General features: G+C 38.8%; 1 protein-coding gene across 6 annotated transcripts in view; it reads right to left on the reverse strand.

Moving 5' to 3' along the window:
• RAD51B (RAD51 paralog B) overlaps positions 1–21,194 on the reverse strand; it is a 372,608-nt gene that overhangs the window by 163,149 nt on the left and 188,265 nt on the right. For all 6 annotated transcript variants that reach the window (XM_088145605.1, XM_088145604.1, XM_088145601.1 and 3 more), the window contains exon 10: positions 6,867–6,945. In XM_088145605.1, the coding sequence (XP_088001731.1) occupies positions 6,867–6,945 (79 nt within the window). The remainder of the gene's footprint in view (positions 1–6,866; positions 6,946–21,194) is intronic.

Below are 21,194 nucleotides of genomic sequence, written 5' to 3' on the forward strand. Positions count from 1 at the left end.
CCTTCCTTCCTTCCTTCCTTCCTTCCTTCCTTCCTTTCTTGTTCTTTTTCTGTGTAGGTCTTTTAGCTTTGGATTAAACTTTAATAAAACATTATAAAAAAATAGAGAAGGTGTTAAGTAACTATTAATGCATATATTTGCTTGGAGGGAAGGGGAAGTCATCTTTTATATTTCTTCCTTCCTCTTTTCTTTTTCTTTCTTTATTTTTGTAGGTCTTTTAGTTTTGTATTAGTTTTTATATATATAAACTTTAATAAAATATTACAAAAAAAAAAAAAGGAAGTGGGGTCTTAAACCACCTGCCACAAGGCCTGCTGAAAAAGCCCAATCTTATGGAAACACGACAGGGTTGGGGCCCTGTGGACATTACAGAGAACAATGTTCCAGAAGACGGGAGTGGCCACAGAAAAGGCTTGTGCAAAGCCTGGACAGAGTTTTGGCAGAGGGCTATGCCTGCCAATCTAGCCATCTGTTATAACCCATCTCTTCTACAGCCCCATTCCAGGGCAAGGAGAGTAACTGGTAGATGTTTTCCACTGGCTAGTGAAGGCTGATGGGAGTGGAGGGAGACCATGCTGCAGGAATGCCGTAATCCCTTTCCTTAATATGCCCCGTTCACAGCAAGTAAGCACACCAACATAGTATTGGGCCAATGGGAGTGTGCACTTTTGGCTGTACAAGCTTATGCCAGCTCAGGGACAGGTGGATAGTACTAATAATAATCCTAGAAAATGCTACATAATTTGCATGTAATCAGAAACCAAAGTTCCATAGCTTTAGATTCTGAGCTTTAAATCTAAGCTTCACATACTTCAGAATTTGGAAGATTATTTATTTATTTAAAAGATTTGAATGGCCACCCATATTAAACACAACTGTGTTTTGTAGGTCTTTTGTGGGCAGCTCACCACAATAAAACCCAATAACTATAAAATTATAAAACAAAAAACAAAAAAATAGAAACAAAAAACGGGCACCTCAATCATCCCCTTGGGATGCCCCACAACCAGCTCCATATATCCTTATTCTATCCCAGTGCCTGGGTGAAAAGCCAGGTCTTGATGGCCTTCTGAGAGGGTAAAAGGGTGGGGGCCTGCTGAATCACCGGGGGGAGGGTGTTCCATAAGGTAGGGGCAACTGCAGGAAAGGCACGCGTCCAAGGTCCCAGCAGGTGGCAAGATTTCAGGGAAGGGACTTAGAGTGTACCTACCCTATCTGATCTGGTAGGACAGGCAGAAACTCTCAGGGAGAGGCGGTCCTGCAAATAACCTGGTCCCGTGTCATGTAGGGCTTTAAAGGTGATAACCAGCACCTTGAATTGCACCCAGAAGCAAACTGGGAGCCAGTGCAGGTCACGCAACAGAGGTGTAGCATGGATGGACCTAGGGACACCCAATACTATGCACGCTGCTGCATTCTGGACCAATTGTAGCTTCCAAGTGGTTTTCAAGGCCAGCCCCATGGTGCATTGCAGTAATCCAAACAAGAAGTGACTAAGGCATGAATGAACGTGAGCAAGGAAAGGGTGGAATTGGTGCACAAGATGAATCTGTGCAAAAGCCTCCCTAGCCACAGCTGCCACCAGTTCCTTGAGCAGGAGCTGCGAGTCCAGGAGGACCTCCAAATTGCACACCACCTCAGTTCCGGGAAGTGCGACCCCATCCAGAGTCAAAAATGATGAATCATCAGACCCTGGGAGACCAAAAACGAAAGCCACTCCGTCTTGCCAGGGATGAGTTGAAGTTGGTTTCTCCCCATCCAATCATTTTTCCATAGCTGAAATAAGTTTCTTAACTTTTTCAAGTAAAGTTTGTTTCTTAACCATGTTCATGTACATTTTCAAGAATTCATTAAAGTGTTTTCTTTATATGGACAATGGAATATGAACCAAGCAATAAGGCAAGAAGAACTGTCATTCTCTTCTTGGATTGTTGGTGTGTTTATCCTGCTCATCAGACCAAAAAAACCTCCAGAAAGGAATAATAATAAAAAAAAACTGTCCTCAAACTATTCTCCAAAATGAGACATAAATTTCAAATTTCAAATTAATAATTTTAACAGGAGGGCCAAAGCACTTTACTTTTTTTTCATCATTGGGACAACTTGCAAACAGCATTAAAAGCTGCCCCAGAAGCTAAGATACTTCAGTATCAACTGTGCATCAGGGTCTTCAGCTCAGTAGGCCAACCTGAAAAACCACAGGTTCTTTCCTGACTTTATATAATTGCCAATTATAAACACTTACTTACTTACTTATTTATCCAGCCAGCCAGCCACCCAACTCAAACACTGCAATTCTGGATGGCTTACAATACCCAACAAACCTACCCCACAAACAAACCATCAATTTGATTAAAACAAAAGCAACCCCTTAATACATGATCAGGAACTTGCCATTATTACTCTCCTCCAGACAGTGACTCCCATCCGTCTGAGAACCTTTGTTCTCAGGCTAAGCACACGGTTACTTAGATAGCCAGAATTCTGTGTAAACTGCCAGGAGTACTGTCTGAACTCTACTTTGGGATTAGCTTGTCTGCTTAGTAACCTCCTGGAACACAGATTCATATAGTCTAGCCCTGGAACTCAGTTGGCGTCTTGGGCACCTGATCTGAAGGTATTTCATCCTAAATGGATATCAGCAATGCTGATGCTATTTAAATTTAGTTAAGAAATTTTGGTGAGCAATGAAGTGAGAGGGAAATAGATCACATGAATACGATACGAGAACAAAGAGAAGAAAGAATATAGATAGCCATTAGGAGAGTTCATGCTGCAGTCACCATAAACCTCTGCAGGAGTTTGGCACAGAACAGACTCACTTAGTGAGAAAGGTTACAAACTACTACATCAAAACATCAAATGGAGCACACCTGATTTGTCACAGCTGGGATCACTGTTAAGTAAAATAATACTTTCAATTCCTGAAAGTTACATTTTCCATCTCTACAAGTTAATATAATAAATCAAATGTGCTATACAATCTCTCTCAATAGAATAATCTCTAAATTAAAATCAGATTACATTTACATTTGAGCTGGTCAGGACTAACTCCAGTATAAGATTTCACAAAGACTGCCATAATAATTGGAATTTTAAAAAAAAAATCAGCTCAAATGTTGGTTCTACAATTAAAGGAAGATAGAACATCTTAACATTAAAACAACTTTTGCTCTACATTCCAGATATAAAACATTGAGCCATATCTTTTTCCTTCCCTGATATAAACATATTTCTTTCTTTTTTCAGTACAGTGTAGATGCATGAACTAAACTACTCTTATGTGTATCCCATCAATGGAATCAAATCTGACTAATGAATGAAAAAGAACTTTTGTTGAAAAAGTATAAAAAAACAGAACTAGCTTGCAAAGTGATTTCCTAGACTTGAAGGGGAAACAGATTTGTATCCACACATTTAGTCTCATTAAATCAGACTCACTGGGAAGAAACAATGACATGAACATGGAGCTTCATTATTTATTTTTATTTTATTTTTATTTTATATATACACACACACACACACACACACTATATATATATATATATATATATATATATATATATATATATATATATTTAATAAAAGTACAATTTTATTCAGTACTGGATACACTTGCAGAGTTCAAGTGACACTGTTTAATTTCACATAAGAGGATATGGTCAGCAATGTAAAAATCCAGGCTTTTAATTTGTCCCTTCATATAAATGACAATACTTATAAAATTAGAATTTTAAAAGCCGGGATTCTGAAGCATTAGTGAATTTCTGTAAGACTCACTGCTGCTTACTTATCTTTTCCCTTGTTCACATAATACATTTGAAACATGGTTCCAAATCTAGCTCAAGCCTTTGACCAGCCATCCTTGTCTCCAAATTGTTGAGCAGCATTTCTCAAGAGTGAAAGGTCCAATAAAAGAGCGACTGAATAATTGGATTCTTTTCACCACTGAGTACTTCAGGTTTACAAAGGCATAGAAGTCTCTCACTGCAGTGCTCTTGGGCCTTTTGGCAATCTGCTAAAATGATATAAGAGGTGGAGTTTTCCCTTCTTGCTAAGCAATTTTTTGTGCTTGTACCTAGACCATGAGATCCAAAGAGACCAGGCAATAGAGCAGCAATTTACATCAACAAAGGGGATTTTGATGCACTCCCTGAATGGGCTGCATTACCATGTTAATAGCTTTTTCACTCTCAGCCTGGGACTCTGGAAACTTTTTGCAAATGAAGAACAGTTCCGCTTTCTATTTTAACTGTAACAATAGCAGAGGAGCTCCTCAAACTGCATCAAATAGCAGTCAGTGAAATCCCTAACTACTCATCTTGTCTTGGTGGTTTATTAACCACCAAGCCCAGAGAACAAAAGGAGGAGAACAACCTGCAGCCTGACTTCACCCCCACCTCTTAATCCTCTAGAGATTGCAGAACTGTTAAATCAATCTTTTTACCTCCCTCCTTTTTTTGGAGAGGGGGAGCTTCCTTCCAGATTTCCACCATAAAAGAAATTTCAGGAAAGTATTGTAACATCAAATTGTTTATGGCCTCCTGATTAGCAGAATCATGATGGGATTCCCTCCCCCCATCTCCACTTCATTTTTCAGACAGTTGTTCTTCACCAGTTCCCACACTCATCTACTTGTTCCTTTGTCATATGCTTTGAATGTACTCTTCTCCTGACACTGACTGCCTCTCACCATAGAGAATCAATGAAAATGTTGCTCCTGCAGTCAGCCGGTGGAACAGAGCCCATTCATTACCACTAAAATGTTCCACTGCCACCAGCATAGACAGCAGTTTTTATCAAACTCCTCTCAACACATTTTCCCATTTGAAAATGGCTCTCTTTTCATAAAGCTTCCTATGTTTTGAAGATGGCTGAAGAAATCTATAGATTCATTATTTGGATGTTTCCTCTTTCTTACTCACCTCTATGTGTAGTGAGATCAACAGCAGATTTGTGGCTTACAAACTTACTCTATAGACCTGATAGTTGCCAATGTTTATTAGTTAACATAATACTGTGTTGTGATTTTTCCTGTTGTCTGCTTGTAGTACACTTAGGTATAAGCACATAAAAAAAAAGACAGAGACCCATTTTGGTGTAGTGATTAAAGGGTCAGGCTGGAAACCGGGAGATCGTGGATTCTAGTCCCACCTTAGCCATGAAGCTAGCTGGGTGACCTTGGGTCAGTCACTCTCACTCAGCCCTAGGAAGCAGGCAATGGCAAACCACTTCCAAAATCTTGCCAAGAAAACTGCAGGGACTAGTCCGGACAGTTGCCAGGAGTCAACACTGACTCAAAGGCAGTGTGTGTGTGTGTGTGTGTGTGTGTGTACATGTATTCATTCATCCTCATCTTCCTTCTCCAAAATAATAGTTATCACAAAATAAAACAACCATAAAGAACATACAGCAAAAGATAATGAACTTGATACTGATAAATACATTGGTTGTATTCCCACGTGCACTAATCAGAGCACAAATATGCCCTGGCAACTTCTTTGTTTTGCTATGCCCTTATGATGCTACCTTCATCTCATCCCCAGCCCATGAGTGAGACAGGTTTGTCATCTTTAGGTGCACTGGTGTTAAAGTAGTATTTTCCCCTTTAGTCAGTGTCAGGTAGGCAAAACGAGTTAAGCTTTGTCACCCATTATTTTGGAGGATATTCAGGTGACTGGCAGAGGGGGGACAGAGGCGAGAGAGACAGGATAGAGATTGGCAATGGGAATAGTCAATTTCATGTAGGTGTACTTTTCTGCCAACTAAAGGATGGGTGAATAGCTGTGTAACATGATAGTGGTTAAGGCCCAAAGTGTTTTTGTTTGGTCTCTAGCAGCAAGCATTAACTCCAGCCCCTTTAAAATATTCTGCTTTTCTCAGCACCTGTATGTGCTAGTATCTTAATAGAGGAATCTCACATTTGTTTAAATATATGATCTATTTAAGCAGCACTTTTCATAAAGAGCTGAAGGTTTCAGTTGAATAATCAGGGAAATTCTGAGTTCAAACAGTTAGTTTGGGTATCACATCCCACTTGTGAAAGTTGGAGGAACAAGATGTGCATCCCAAGGTTCATTTGACAGAAAACTAAAGGGGAAATAATATCTGAACAACCCACTCTCAGTTCAACAGAACTGTGATTTTGCTAAATTTCTGAATGCAAATAGCAAATACATTTTTGACATTTAGAGTAACTCATAGCATTTATATAGAAAACATAAGCAACAGGAAAACATTTCAGAGATAAAGCAAAAGTTCAGAAACATATGCACGCACGCAAGGGTTTTTATATTATCATGATTTGTTCCTTGTTAAGCACTCAAATGTATAATCCCACATGTAGATGATATACTTAGATTATTACACAGTGCACTTTTTTTCTGAACACTGAATGGTCTCCAAGGCAAACTTACGATAATAGAGGAACATGTGTCTTGGCTGTAAGATCAACAGCTTGTTCATCATATCTGATGCAGCCATACACTGATACATCACAATGGCTACTGCCCCAGTTAGATTTTTATTAACACCAAAGTTTCAGAGTATCCATATGTACAAGAATTCAGAAAACATGAATAGAAAATGCTCAAGTACATGACTATACAACTAATATTATGAAGAATTTACTGAATTCAGCTCAATAAAACCTAGATTCAACTAAGGTTTTAGTTAGCCTTCCTCAGTCTGGCACCTTCCAGAGTTGAACCAACCCCCATAATCTCTGGAAAATAGCTTTGTTGGATTCAAAGAGCTCAAATTAAGCATGTGGAGGGCACCAGGCTGGGAAAAGCAGCTTTAGGCATTTGCTTCCCTCAGCACATTAACTACAGTAAAACAAAGCTCATTTTATTTCATAGTCTTACCTTGGAGAACAAAGCCAGAATTTTCAATAATGTATAGAAAAGATGTCAATGGAGCAATGGGGGTCTTAGCAACCAGAAGCTGCAAAAACAAAGACAAAACAAAACAGAGCTGCTTATGGTATAGTGATTATTAATATTTGTAGAGGAACTTAGCTGCATAAACAGCACTTGTAATATATTTTCTCACACTGGCTCTACAAATAATTTATTCCATCGTTCATGAAAACATACTTTAGTTCTTTAGGTTCTACTTATCAATTCAAATTTTCCAAAGTTCCACATTGTCTTAATGTATCCTTTCCCTTGGTTTATTTTGCTGAAATACACAACAGGGTATGTGCTCGACCTATCCTGCATGCGGATGAAAACCAAGAAAGAATATGACACACTGGGATCCTACATAGGAATCTTCATAGTAAGAATGAAGAATCACCTCTAGTCATTCATAGCCAAGCACCCAGGGTTTACTCTAAAACCAACACAAACACAGGAAAGCAGCCCCTATCTTATAAACTCCAAGAGAAATTCTGGAGAGAGGTTGATAATTTATGGGATTCTAAACGCTCATGGCTGCCATTCCTGCTAAACGTGTATACATTCCAAATTTGAAGCAGATTTCCTCATTCATTTATGCCTCAGGGAAAAAGGGAAAGACACTGGAAAGCAATTTCCTAGTCTGTGGTTTTCACAGTGGCACTTCCAACTTTGTAACCCTAAGGGCACCATTTAACAAGACTGCTGATCCAAAGCACATTCTGGTTCTTTCAGAACTCTGTTTCGATTACAGTGATGTCATGCCCTTTATTTTGTAAAGATAAAGAAAATACAACAAGCCATAGTATTGTCTTCATTTTAACATATGTTCAAATGGTCATGTGTGTAGCCACCAAACAGGTGATTCTTCTGTCCCAAGTCTAAAATTCTACTTTTATGCATCTTATAATTCTTCCCAATATAAAAATTATATCCTTTCTCATTTATTACATTCTGTTTTGAGACAGAATCATGAATTTATTATTACCACCAATGAAGAGTGGATTCATTTTTAAAGGTCCAGTCCAGGTGTTGATCCTGATCTATAACTGAATATTTTCTGTTCTTTTGACAACTCCAGGACCAACTGTGATTTAAGAAAGTTCCACAAAGTACCACAAAAGTAAATATTTAGGTGAAGTGAAGTGGTTGAAAAAAAGAACATAATTAGAAATAGCCACTATTTCTAGGAGAAATAGCCACTAAACTAGGAGAAAAGCACAGCATTTTGAGGTGCATATTAAAGATACATTATAATGCTTGAACCACTGTGGAGAAACACTTTATGCATTGTGAGGTATGACATTTAATTCCTCTCTAGGTTTCAACCCATAGAAAACAATTCAGCCAGTCTGCAGAAATCAGCTGTGCTCAGAGATAATTGGCTGCAATATATAATGATACTGGGAGCAGGTTTGATATATTTTCCTTTTGTTTTAAGTGATGAATGTATGTTTACTTTAATAAATGTTCATGGTGTATTTAAAAAATAAAACAAGGCAGACAGCCCACCTGAAGACTAATGTGGAGAGGAAAGATAAATGACTGACATTAGCATTGGAGGTATGAAGAATTACGACTGTTGAATATGGTGTGAAGACAGGAGAGCCTGAGCTCCTTCCAGGATTGAAAAAGTATGCCAGATTTACTTGAAACTACATCTGTAGAGTTGTCCTGACAAACAACCTCTTTCAATTTATATCTAACATCTGCTAGCCCACACATCTCTTTTGTAACTGGGAGGGTATGAAAATGCAAGACAAATATACAACACAGCAAGGACTGGTTTAGGAACCAATGTTAGTGGTTTGCTTTGAGTAATATAATGCCAGCAAAGGCAACTCAGGGTGGAAGGCAAATGCAATGACATGCTTCATGGTGCAAACCTGCAATGTAAGCACTTTCCCTTCCTCAGGGCAAGTTATTGTACTTCCTTCAAAGAAAGAGGCAGCTGGGTTCTTCACCCTTGAAGGAATAGGAATATATGTATCAGAAATCTTTACTCAAAAGTGAGGATCTTACTGAGTGTGATGGAATGGAGTTATGAAGGCCAGGCTCAGGGAGATAAGCATTTTCTTAGCTCGCCAATGGAGCATGGGAACTACAAGGGGATGAGGCTGACACCTCCCTGAGGAATTCACACTGTTGTGGCTGGCTGACTTTGGAGATGGGGTTTCAATCTGGGAAGATTCTTGCTAGAAGTTGTAGCTAATAAACATAGCTGAACTGATTTTGCATTGTCTCTTGGAGTTCCTTGGGCTAGGCCTGACACTGAGGCTGCCATGCTCCTGAAGTTTCAGTCATTAGTTAAGTATCATCAAGTTGGGTCCAACTCTTGCTGACTCTAAAAACTAATGGCCTCCATCTCAATCCATCCCAGAGACAATCTGCAGCACTTTCAGGGGCATTCCAGTGATATCTGTGATCTTGTCTGTCTACTGTATCTGTGTCTTCCCTGTTTACTTCCTGCAACTCTGTCAAGTATGTTCCAGTTTGTTTGTTCTAGTCCATCATTTGGTTGCATTATGAGCCCAATGTATGTGAGTTTCTGCTTGATGATCATCATCTCAAAGGAGTAGTCAGTCTTTATTTCATGTAGGAACAACTGACTAATTCTTCTTGGGATCCATAGTTTTAGAAACTGTTTTCAAATCCATAATTCAAAGGTATCTATCTGCTTTCTCTTGCTCTTTCTCAGTGTCCAGCGCACATACCCAGATATTACCACTGAAAAAAACCATCACTTTAAGTTTTGTGATCTCCATTGTAACTGACATAGCTTTATCCTTTACAATTTTCTCTTGTCATTGCCTTCCTCCCTAGAATTAATTTCCTCTTTACGTCTCTAGCACACCATCTATCATTTTATGTTGAGTCCAAGAAAATAAAACTATCTACTACCTTCATGTCTTTGCTATCACTTTGCCATCCTGCTTGATATTACCTTTGTATTAATATTTAACATTCCCCCAGATTTTTCCCTTTCCATTCTTGCTTTCCTAATAAGCACCTCTGAGTCTAAAGAAGACTCAGTTCAGTTAACAAAGTGGTATTATTTATCTCACACTGTTAGTGCTTCACTCTCCAATTTTGATTCCAGCTCTCATCTTTTCCAACCCTGCTATTCTTATAATATATTCACTACAGGGATTAAACAGATATGGTGATAATATGCATCCTTGTCTTACTCTTTTCCCTATTCTGAACTACTGTCTCGCCAAACTCAGTTCTTACAGTGGCTTCTTGTTCACAGTAAAGATTCCTCAGAAGAATAATCAGATGGCATGCTCATTAGTCTTAATATGTTCCATATTCCTGCATGATCTACTCAATCAAAAGTCTTGCTTTAGTTAACAAAGCAAAGCTAAACCTCAATTTTAAATTAAGTTGCTCTCTTCATTGCCCATCTTATGTTATCTATCTACTCTTACATCCTGCTTTATCTGAAACCTTCCACAGTGTCTCCTCTTTCCATAATTCCTCAGGTTCTCTTTTGCATAATGTGTACTGAATCTGTTTCTTACATTTATCTTATGTTTTGATTGTATGTCTTCCAGATCAAATCTTGCTGACACACCCAGTGTCTTTAATTTGCTAAGTTTAACCTGTATATTTGAAATCAATAGTTCATGGTCTATTCCACAGTCTGTACCTGGAAATGCCCTGGCTGAATGAATTGTATTTTTCTACCTTCTGTTTCCTATTATGTAGTCAATTTGATTCTAATGTTATCCATCTGGTGATATCCAGAAGTAGAGCCTGTACTTAGCCTGTAATGCTGTTTGAAGCAGGTGCTAGCCATAAACACAGAATTATCTCTGCAAAACTCTTGCTTTACAGGTAGTCCTTGATTAATGACAATAATTGGGACCAGGAACTGCATCACTTAGCAATGTCACATGACTGTACAAACTTATGACAGCAGTTCCAGTTGTGGTGTTAGGTGAATCCCCCGCAGTTATTAAGTGTGATGTCACATGATCACCATTTGTGACCTCCTGCCAGCTTCCCCATTGCCTTTGCTGGTCAGAAGCTGGCAGTGAAGGTCGCAAATGGCGACCGTGGGATGCTGACTGTCATGATTGCAAGCCGGTTGCCAAGCACCCAAATTGCGATCACATGACCGCAGGGATGCTGTGACAGCCACAACTATGAGGACCAGTTGTAAGTGTCCTCATTCAGCACTGTTGTAATGGTTGCTGAATGAATGATAGTTCAGCGAGGACTACCTATATTGAGTTTACTCAGTACAAATCTTCCAATAATTCTAGATTCCTCTATTTCCCCAACTTTGTCATTCCAATCATCCATTAGTAGTATTATGTACTTTCTTGAAATTTTATCACTTCTTGCCATTTGCAATAGAATACCTTAATATGGTCCATGATTACATTTTTATGAAGGGCAGCGATTTGTATACTAATTCATTACATAATATTCATTACATAGCCACTGTTTCTAAAGATATGATCCTGCCCGTTATGGGGATATAGCCAAATATATATTTAGTGATGTATTTTTTTAAAGTATCACTGCCACTTTATTCCTTTATATTTATACCCTGAATAGCATATCACATAATCATCTGAAAGTGGCCCATTACACCTAAGTATGAACACTCTTAAAATATCTAATTTACTGCACTTTATTTCTGTTTCAACAATTACAAGTTTCCCTTCTCACATTCCATGGTCCAATTATATCTGTGTTTGTAAAACAAAGACCTTCCTTTTCAATACTGGCATCACTGGTGACTAGACTTCCTTGCACCTTTGGTCTAGCCCTATCAACTCCAGATCTACTCATAAAAGTTTGAGATTCTTCCACTAGGTAAATAAGTGCCTTTGATTTGGGGGTGTCATCATCCAGCATCTAAATGTTTTTATTTGAGCCATGTCCATAAAGGAATGCTTTATTCTTTACTATATGTTAAAAATTGAAATAATAAAAGAAATAGCAATAAACTACTTGCAAGTAATATATACAGTAAATAAATCATCAGCATGCTATGTTGGAGAGAACTGTGGACCTCTAACTCTTATCAAACCTCACCACTGGTTAGGCTGCTACAGTTGCATGATATTGTATTCAGCAACATCTGGAAGCCAACATGTTCTGCCTTTCTGTTTTAGGATAACAGCAATAGGTAGAAGTGTAAATGAGGCTTCCAAACAGGAGGTGAAATCGCCTTATAAATGTTATTATTACCTTCCTGTCTGCCTGCTTGCCTGGAAGTGGGAGAATAGCGGGATTCTTTCACGCACCTGGCAAGCCACCACCCACAGCTGGCAGGGAGCATTCTGCTTGGTCAGTCACATGTTCTACTAGTGCAGGTTCTCAGAGTACAAAGAGTACTTTCCTATAGAGCAAAGTGAAAATGTCTTCATATAGTACACTCATTGCTGTGTTCAATGTAGCTGCGTTACAAAAACCTATAGGTTATTGCTTGTGGCACAGGTCAACTTCTACTCCATTGTCAAACCTTTCTTTAAACAAATGATGGCAGGGTTCTCCAATCTTCTGGATTGGTGAGCGTATCTTGGAATTTTGTGATCCTGTTATGAAAACATTTCACAAAAAGACACTGAAGGGACACTTCAAATTATATCGCATGACACGGTCTGTAGTTCACTTTCATGCAGAATGCTCTGTACTATTCCTATTTACCTTTGCCCTTTTCCTGAACAGATGGACATACTTTCAAATATAACACTGGGCTGCAGCCATTCACCATTTTTATTTTCTTTGAAAGCTTTTTGGACCCAACTGAGGCTCAAAGGCATTCTTGGCAAAAAAAATTACGCTGGAAGCTAGCACTTTTCTGTGCAGTATGTCCCCCCTCCTTTAATTAAAAGGCTTTTTAATGTAAAAATTCAGATGGGACAGGGTACTTGGCAAGCACCCAAGGAGGTATATGTGGTCTAATTGGTGCATTATCCTCCTTTATCATCTCTAGCAGAAGACAATGGGTGCAAATATATCATTTTGCTGCAACACTTTCACTGACTAATCTTATGGGGATTGTATTGTATTACTGTCTATAGTAATAAAATTACTATTGTATTTACTGTATTGTAATAATGTTTTTAGTTTGGGGAAGCTTTTTGCAATGACACACACATGCCAGTGACATGCTTTCAGAGATGTAAAATAAGTGCAATTCTATCTACAGAAAAGGAAGACTTGAACAGAAAGCTCTATTTTCTGTATGAGTTATTATTCACCTATCTCTGACTTTGGCAATTACACTCTTGAATTCCTTCAAGTGCTGTTTAATAGCAATGGTATAATACTGGAATTGGTGAGAGAAAACATGGTTCGTGCAATACAGGCAGTCCTCGTTTAACAACCATTCATTGGCACTGAACCAATGGTAATTATATATGGTCCTCAAAGTTACAGCCATTGCAGCATCCCTGCAATCGCATGATCAAATATTGGGTGCTTGGCAGCCCACCTACATTTACAACCACAGTGTGGGCTTCAGCTCCTCCCACCAGTCTGTTTCCTCCCTCATCTCTGCCCTTTTGGCCGCCGTGCACTCTGCCTCCTACCCCTGCCACCCCCGCCATCCCAGCTGACCTCCTCTGTCTTCTTCCTCCTGCTGCTGATGAGACATACCCAGCCAAGGCAGCTGTTGGCCCTTTACAAGACCGGCAGGGGGCGGCAGGGGTAGGTGGCAATGGCGGACTGCAGGATGGCCAAAAGGGCAGAGATGGGTGGGGGATAGGTGGGTGGGGGGAGTTGAAGCTGAGGAGAGTGTGGCAGGGCAGAAAAAGTGTGAGATCCTTGCTTAATGACCGCAACCGGAACTGCCATCACTAAGTGAAGTGGTCATATGATGTTTTACCTAACAACCACTTCGCTTAGTGACAGAAATTCTGGTCCCAATTAGAGTCGTTAAGTGAAGACTACCTGTGCCCTGTTTAGGATAGGTCACACTAATTGACATGATTTTGCTGCCACCCCCATACAATTAAGATTGCAAGAATACTGTAGCTATTGTAACTCCTGAAAATTCAAGTGGTCTTTGAAAAGAGGTACCTACGATTATTGACATTATTAATTGGACTACTACCAAAGGAAAAAGCATCCAACTACATTTTCAGAAATATAATAGAGAACAATTCTACCAAACCACTTATGTGGAAGGTCATATTACAAAGAGCTCTAGCCTATAAAAATGTCTCTCTGAATGGACAGCCAAGATGTCAAGCAGGAAGACATAAGACAGAATTCTCCTCTCCCTTCTACCCTCCACCAGTCTAACTTTCCAGTTTTTGGTGTTGGAGGAACATTCAAATATGCACTTAACTTCAGGCATAAGTAGACAGTACCAAAAAGATGATTATCACTGGATAATTTGTATATGTATAAACTAGACTGAAAAGGCAGTAATGGCAAATCATTACTTTATTGTTGCCAAGACGTGGAGCTCAACTCAAAGAAGCCTTTACTTTTTATTTCAGCTCAGATGAACAAAACCCACAAAGGGCATGTATTATTAAAGCTATCTTATGGTACAGTTTTTTACTCAGACATAAAACCTTCAGATGTAAGAACAGGATTAAGAATTAATAGTATAATTGAAACAAAACAAACAATGCTATCCACAAAGTTCAAGTTTCCGTTCCAGTCAGTTCAACCTAACAGCATATACGTTTCAAATGGAACAAAACCATTATAAAAGTAGATCAAAGACAGGTGAGGGTAGCCAGAGAATTGTAATAAATAAATGACTGAAACAAGACCAGAAAGCCATGCCTGCTCCAGAGGTTGTTCATAAATGTAGCATTGAAATGGCTGATTTCCATCATAAAAGGACATTAAGTTAAATGTGTGTCAAAGTCCTGCCTTGCAAACATTAGAGACAATTCTTTCATTCTTTTAACTATATTCTAGCTTCATATGTTGAGTTGATTCCAATGACAATTTGTGACAAAAAGTAAATAGGTTTGTTTGTTTATTGCTTTATGGTCTGAAACCAAACCAACATACATTAAAATGTATACAACAACTAAAATGCATGCATAAAATGACATAAAAGCAAGTCACTCCAAACTGGGAGGGAGGCACCAGATGGTTTCTGTAGGCTAATGCTACAGATTTTGTCATTGCCCTTGATAGATCTAAGCATTGGTCACTTAAAAGAACAACAGTGATTTCATCATGAGAGCAATTAAATTTTCTAATAAGTGGGGTTATGAATGCTTACCTCTGATGGGAATATAGTTGGGATTTTAATAAGATATGAGATACAGATTCAACCTCTATGCTTGAACACATACAGGTACAATTTTCATATGGGAGATTGTACTATCTTCTGGTCGTCACCCTGTTAGGTAATGCATTGACTCAGGCCAGAGAAGAAAGCCTCCTATGTAGAATATGCCTGATCTTGAATAAATAGGAAGAATCCAAGGAGAAGGGGTGATTCTACTTTAATAAAGATGGGAAGTTTACCTATCTGCCTGAATATCCAATTCTCAGGCCCTCTGCTTAAATCCTGTTAGTGTTTTATCAGGACCTAGGATAAGCACAATCATATAGGCAGTTCCCAGTTTAAGAATGAGTTCCATTCCCAAGGTCTGTCCTTAAGTCTAATTTGTATGTAAGTTGGAACAGTATTATTGTATAATACTATATAAGTAGGATTGTGTAATTAACTCAAACCATTGTGTATTTAGCTCGAATCATTGTGTATTTAACTCAAATTTTGCTACAATAGGCTCTGTTCGTAACTATGGGTCATCTGTAACCCAGGTGTTCTTAACCTGGGGACTACCTGTATATCAAATTTTGATCAATTTGTCTTTGCAGAGTAGATTCAAATCTATCATTCAGGATAAGATGAACCAAATAGGTCCCCCAAAGTATTTGTTTTGCCTAAGACCTTAAGCAGCATACTCTTGTGCAAGCCTCAAAAGAGATGCACCCCAATTTTAATCGCATTTGGGCATTAGAGGTCAAATGAAGGATGCATGCTATTGTTTTTTAAAATTTAGATCGTATGGAATCCAAGGTTGAGATCTTCTTATATATATACCACTGTGTTCCATAAAGCAATATACCCAGAACTTTGGCCCTGAATAACTTAATGGCAGCTGAGACAAAATTATTCCCATGCCAATTTGCAAATTTAGTAATAGCTAGAAACTCTTTTTTTTTAATCCTTGTAGATAGTTCCTGTACTTGATTTCCCCAGTAAGTAGAAGATTTAAAATAAATGCCTAAATATTTAAAAGGTTTCACCTGCTCAATAGTTCTTGGAGTGCTTTCTGAACTATATCAGAACTTTTCTTTTTGAGTAGTTTATTTCAAGGTGTTGTCTATCACAATAGGCTGATAATGCTGTAAGGCATCTACATAGCCCAACTTTAGATGTAGAGATAATAGTTGCATCATCCCCATATAGAAGAATAGATAAGGGGCAATAAGCAAGAGATGGTGGATGAAAGTCTGGAGCATCAAAAGCCTCAACAATATCCTTAATATAGAGGCGAAACAATCAGTGTGCAGGCATGCATCCTTGCTGTTGTAGGCATCCGCAGTTTGGGCCTGGGGGGGATGTGAGAGTGAGGAGAGGAGTTTGTTCCTTTAAGCCCTGGAATTTCTTAAGTAATACCAACTGTATACAAATGTAAATGCACACAACATACAGAGACACGAACACACACAGAGAATGCACAAATCAGGAATCTGAAGGGAACGAAAACAAGACAGAAGCAAATGGTAAATAAAGGAAAGAGAAACACCAGTTGAGTTCTTGTGACTTTAGTGAGGAGAAAATTCAAATTATATCGCTACTATGATAAATAATACTTAAAAAAAAAACTGAATGGAAAAATGATAGCTCCATTTCCTTTGGCTGCACATTTTCTCCTAGGATGGATTTTCATGCCAAGTTGTTTTTGTTTTTTTGTTTTCAAAAGGTTTAAAGTAGAGCTGAGGAACAATTTTTCCCTGTCTGGAGTAACATTCCTTTCTGGGTAATCTGCTGGAGCCAGCGGTGAAGGAAGCAGTTCTTCTCTGTCTTTATTCCTTTCTCTGCTTTCCACATCTTCCTTGATTGATTTCTTCCCTGAATCATATCCCAAATTAATTTCCTTCTTTTCCACAATCCTTTTTATTTCACCTACAGAGTCTGAGACACACAAGAGAGTTTCACAGAGCAGCCTACAGGAAGGCCAACACAGACATGGAAATGTACATTTGCCCTTTGATGTCTTCCTCCTCTTCCTTTCTAATTATCACTGGGCAGAAATGGTGCTAATTAGCAGTATGGTACCCAAGGCTAAAGCTGTGTTTTCCATGCCAAGATGAAAAACAAGGGGAGGAAGATCAGATGGAAAGGAATGAAATAAAAAATGCCAGGTGCTGCACAATAAAACTGAAAGAGGAGTGCTGGGTCACATGTATAACCAACTTCTAAGAAAAAGAGTTCCAAAAAAGGTGGCAGTCTATGGCACGTCTGCTCATCAACATCTCCCAACAATTAGAATCACACCACTTTCTAGCTTGTAATAAATATCTTGGAGTTCCTTGCCCATTCTCTGATTTTTTTTTCTTCTTTTTAGAAAAGTTCCCCATAAAAAATAGGTAACTGTGGAATGATTGCCAGATTCAGACAGCTTACTCTGCCGCTGGGAGGCAAGAGAGAAAGAGCAAGAGTTTAAGAGTCTGGGACGATGAAGAGACACCCCTGGATTGGCTCTGATCTGCAGATCAGCAATTCTCCAACCCTGATTTAGAGTGGAAGAAGTTCAGAATGTGCTCTGTGCAGATTCAGTCTCCCATAGGAGTACACATAAGCAAGGAATGAGAAACAGGTCTTCTTAAAGCCCCAAAATAAATCACACAAGAGACTTGAAATGATTAATTTGGTACAGTATAGCAATGATTTACTAAAATTAATAATATTAAAATACACTTATAAGCCACCTATCCAAAGTAAATTGCTCAGAGATGCATAGAACTGTTCATGTTATTTATTTATTTAAGAAGTTGCCTGGCTCCAAATGACTCTGGGCGGCTTACATTTTGAAATACAGAGCATGCCTACTTTGCCTGATCTTACTGAATGGCAGGAACTATGGAAGTTAGGTGATCCCTCAAATAACCAGGCCTTTTGCCATGAAGGGCTTTATAGATAATAATTAGAACCTTGAATTTCACCCAGAAACTCACCAGAAACCATTGAAACTTGTGGAGCCCATCACTGTCCATGTCACTGCATTCTGGACCAGTTGTAGCCTCCAGGTGATCTTCAAGATGGACTTATGTAGAATACATTGCAACAGCCCAGCTGTGGGGTGACCAGGGTGTGAATTTCTTTCTGAAGGGCTCCCCAATCAAGGAACAGGCTCAAACTGGCACACCAGGTGGATCTATGCAAAGGTCTTCTTGGTCACAGCTGCCACCTGCTCTTTAAGCAGGATCTGTGAGTCCACGACTACTCCCAAGCTGCACATTGGTCTCACATGGGGAAGCGCTACCCCATACAAGACTAAAGTTGGAGAATCCCCAGTATCAGGGAACCCAAAAATCCATAGCTGGTAGGTCTTGTCAGGATTGTACTTGAGCGTGTTCTTATCCAGCCTCCAGACATTGACATAATACATTGAAAACAACACTTGGACGGCCTGGGGTTGAGACATATAGTTGGATATCATCAGCATACTGATGATACCAGGCACATCGTCAGCCTATTTACTCACATCATCAGCATACTGATGATACCAGACTCCGAACCAATAGATAACCTCACCCAGTGTTTCATGTAGATGTTAATCAAAATAGATGAGAATGTCAGGCCTTGAGGCAATCCACAAATGAAGCACTGCAACACAATCTCTCCCCCCCCTCCCCTCAGTCAACACAGACTGGAACTGGCCATGGGGAAAGGAACAGAACCACCATAATACAGTGATCCCATTCCCAAGCCCACAGCTGGTCCAGAAAGATATCGAAGTGGCCCCATTACAGCTCTGCCAAAGGTCATCAACAAGTGCGACCAATACTGCTTCTATACTGTATCCTGGCCTGAAACATGACTGAAATGGGTCCAGATAAACTGCTTCTTCCAGGATCTTCTACAACTGCTGTCAGACCACCTATAAAGAGAAGGTTAGAGGCTGAACAAGAGATGTGCAGAATTGTTGAGTCCAGTGATGGCTTCTTGGCTAATTTTTAATTTCAGACCAAGCTCTCTAAGTTGTGGTCACATTTGTATAAAAGAATATAGCTGGAAATGGAGAAGAAATGCATTGAAATAAGGGATGTCATTCAGAAAGGATATTAATCATCTTAAAATATTAAATTAGATTCATTGACTAATAAAACAATTGCTAAGCAAACAAATCTTTCCTCTGTGCCAAATCTGTAGGACTCACAATCCTTATGCCAGAATCTCTTTGCTTATTGTAGAGCAAGAAACCAAGGGAAAAAAAAAAAAACGGCCACTGGGGAAACCAACTTCTTGGGTTTTGCCTCAATTCAAGAAACCTTTCACTGTTTATTTGCATCTTTTCATTCACAGAAGGGTTTAATCTACTATATCAGTATGAGGCATGGAGCAAATTATCTGCAAAAGGTAAAAATGCTGAATCTATACTCTACTATTCAAATGCTAGGTATTAAGGTAAAAATAGGCAGCTATCTTAAGCCAAGTCAACATACTCACACATTTAGCTCAGTACACCTGACACAGAGCAGCAGCAGATCTCCAAGAAGACAGACATGAGTTTTTCTTGCCCTCTCTATAAATGTGCTTTTCTGATGAAGTATGCCCTTCCCCCATATCCCCTGAGAACTCAGGTTTAGCAATATGAATTCCAATGCTATATTTATGTTCCTGAGAATTTAAAAGGTCTCTTTATATTGCAAATCCAAACCATAAACAGCAGATATGGAACCATATCCAATGATCTCACTGTATAGACAGTTCTGTCCATCAAAGGTACATATATGCTAGAGAACTGTTACTTTTAGTTCACCTATACTGTGGTGCTCTATGTCTGTTGATTGCTCCTCACTTAGAGTGACTATGTCACTTGACTTAGAGATTGAACAGTGTTTAAGATTCAGCTATAAAATAACTGAATCTGTTAGGCTGATTGGATGCCAGGAAAAGATCCTGAAGTCTTCCCCAAAGAGCACTGCAACACTTCACTACTGCAATAGAAATCACCAATTGGGTTTCTATCTCAAGCAAATAATGAACAATGAAGGAAAAGACTACCTAATTAGCACTGGTTTCATCTAACCCATCTAAGCTTACACTATACGAAAGAAGGTGAATGATGTGGACATTTTTCCTCTAGTTGTTGTATCAAGACAGATAAATTAACTGTAACCATATGGCTGAAAGAATAGTTTTCTAGTTTGTATTTGTCTGATTTTTGTTCTGTGGAAAATAGATATGGTGATTTTCAGAGGGGCTTATAGGTACTATGTATAAGATACATTATGGCAAGACTATCACAATATACAGTATATTCTGGATAATATAATCAAAAAGCTATTTGTGGTCTAGGACTGTTAACCCAGGAAGACCATGTCAGAATTTGTCCCCAAATAAGAAAACCACACACTTATTTTTACATGCTGCAATGGAAAAATGTAGCCCTCTGAAGAGAAGTACATTTAATGAAAGCTTTTAATTAAAACCAGGTTAATGGGTCACAATTCAATAAAACCATTTATAGGGCAATCTAAATGTATCATACTTCTCCCTACCCTATGAGAAAACTCTGACCAACTGAAGCTGCTAGGGAAGGGCATTTTTCTCTGCCTGGTTTTATAGAACAGCAGGCAATGGCTGTTTGGGGGCACTTTATGAGAAGCGGGCCATACATCCAACCTAATTATAAAAATAGATCATAGGTTGCATTTGTGTTTTAGTATACATCCTACCTGGATATACTTCAGGTAGGGATCAGAATAAAGAATAGCAACATGAACAAACATAAGTTACTGAAATGCTTCTCCTTGCCAGAAAAACAATGACTTTTTTTTTGCCTTGTTTGTCTGTCTTCCTTCAATTTAACACTCAGTATAGACTGCAAGAAAGATTACAATTATTTTTGACTAAGAATGCTCTTTCCTAATACTAATTTCTTAACTCTCCAAGCATTTTATAATGGTGATATTTTATATAATGCAACTGCCTTGGTGCTCAGAATGCAGCCAAATTTTCTAACAGCATAATTCAGCCAGCTTGGATGCATTACTTTGCTCATGCTGACAGGGAATTCTGGGAAATAAAGATCAAACACACCTGGAGAATGACAGGCA

The sequence above is a fragment of the Python bivittatus genome, unplaced genomic scaffold (genome assembly GCF_059951505.1).
Source record: "Python bivittatus isolate LINGU-HERP-01145 unplaced genomic scaffold, Pbiv_v1 ctg000480_np1212, whole genome shotgun sequence".
NCBI lineage: Eukaryota > Metazoa > Chordata > Lepidosauria > Squamata > Pythonidae > Python > Python bivittatus.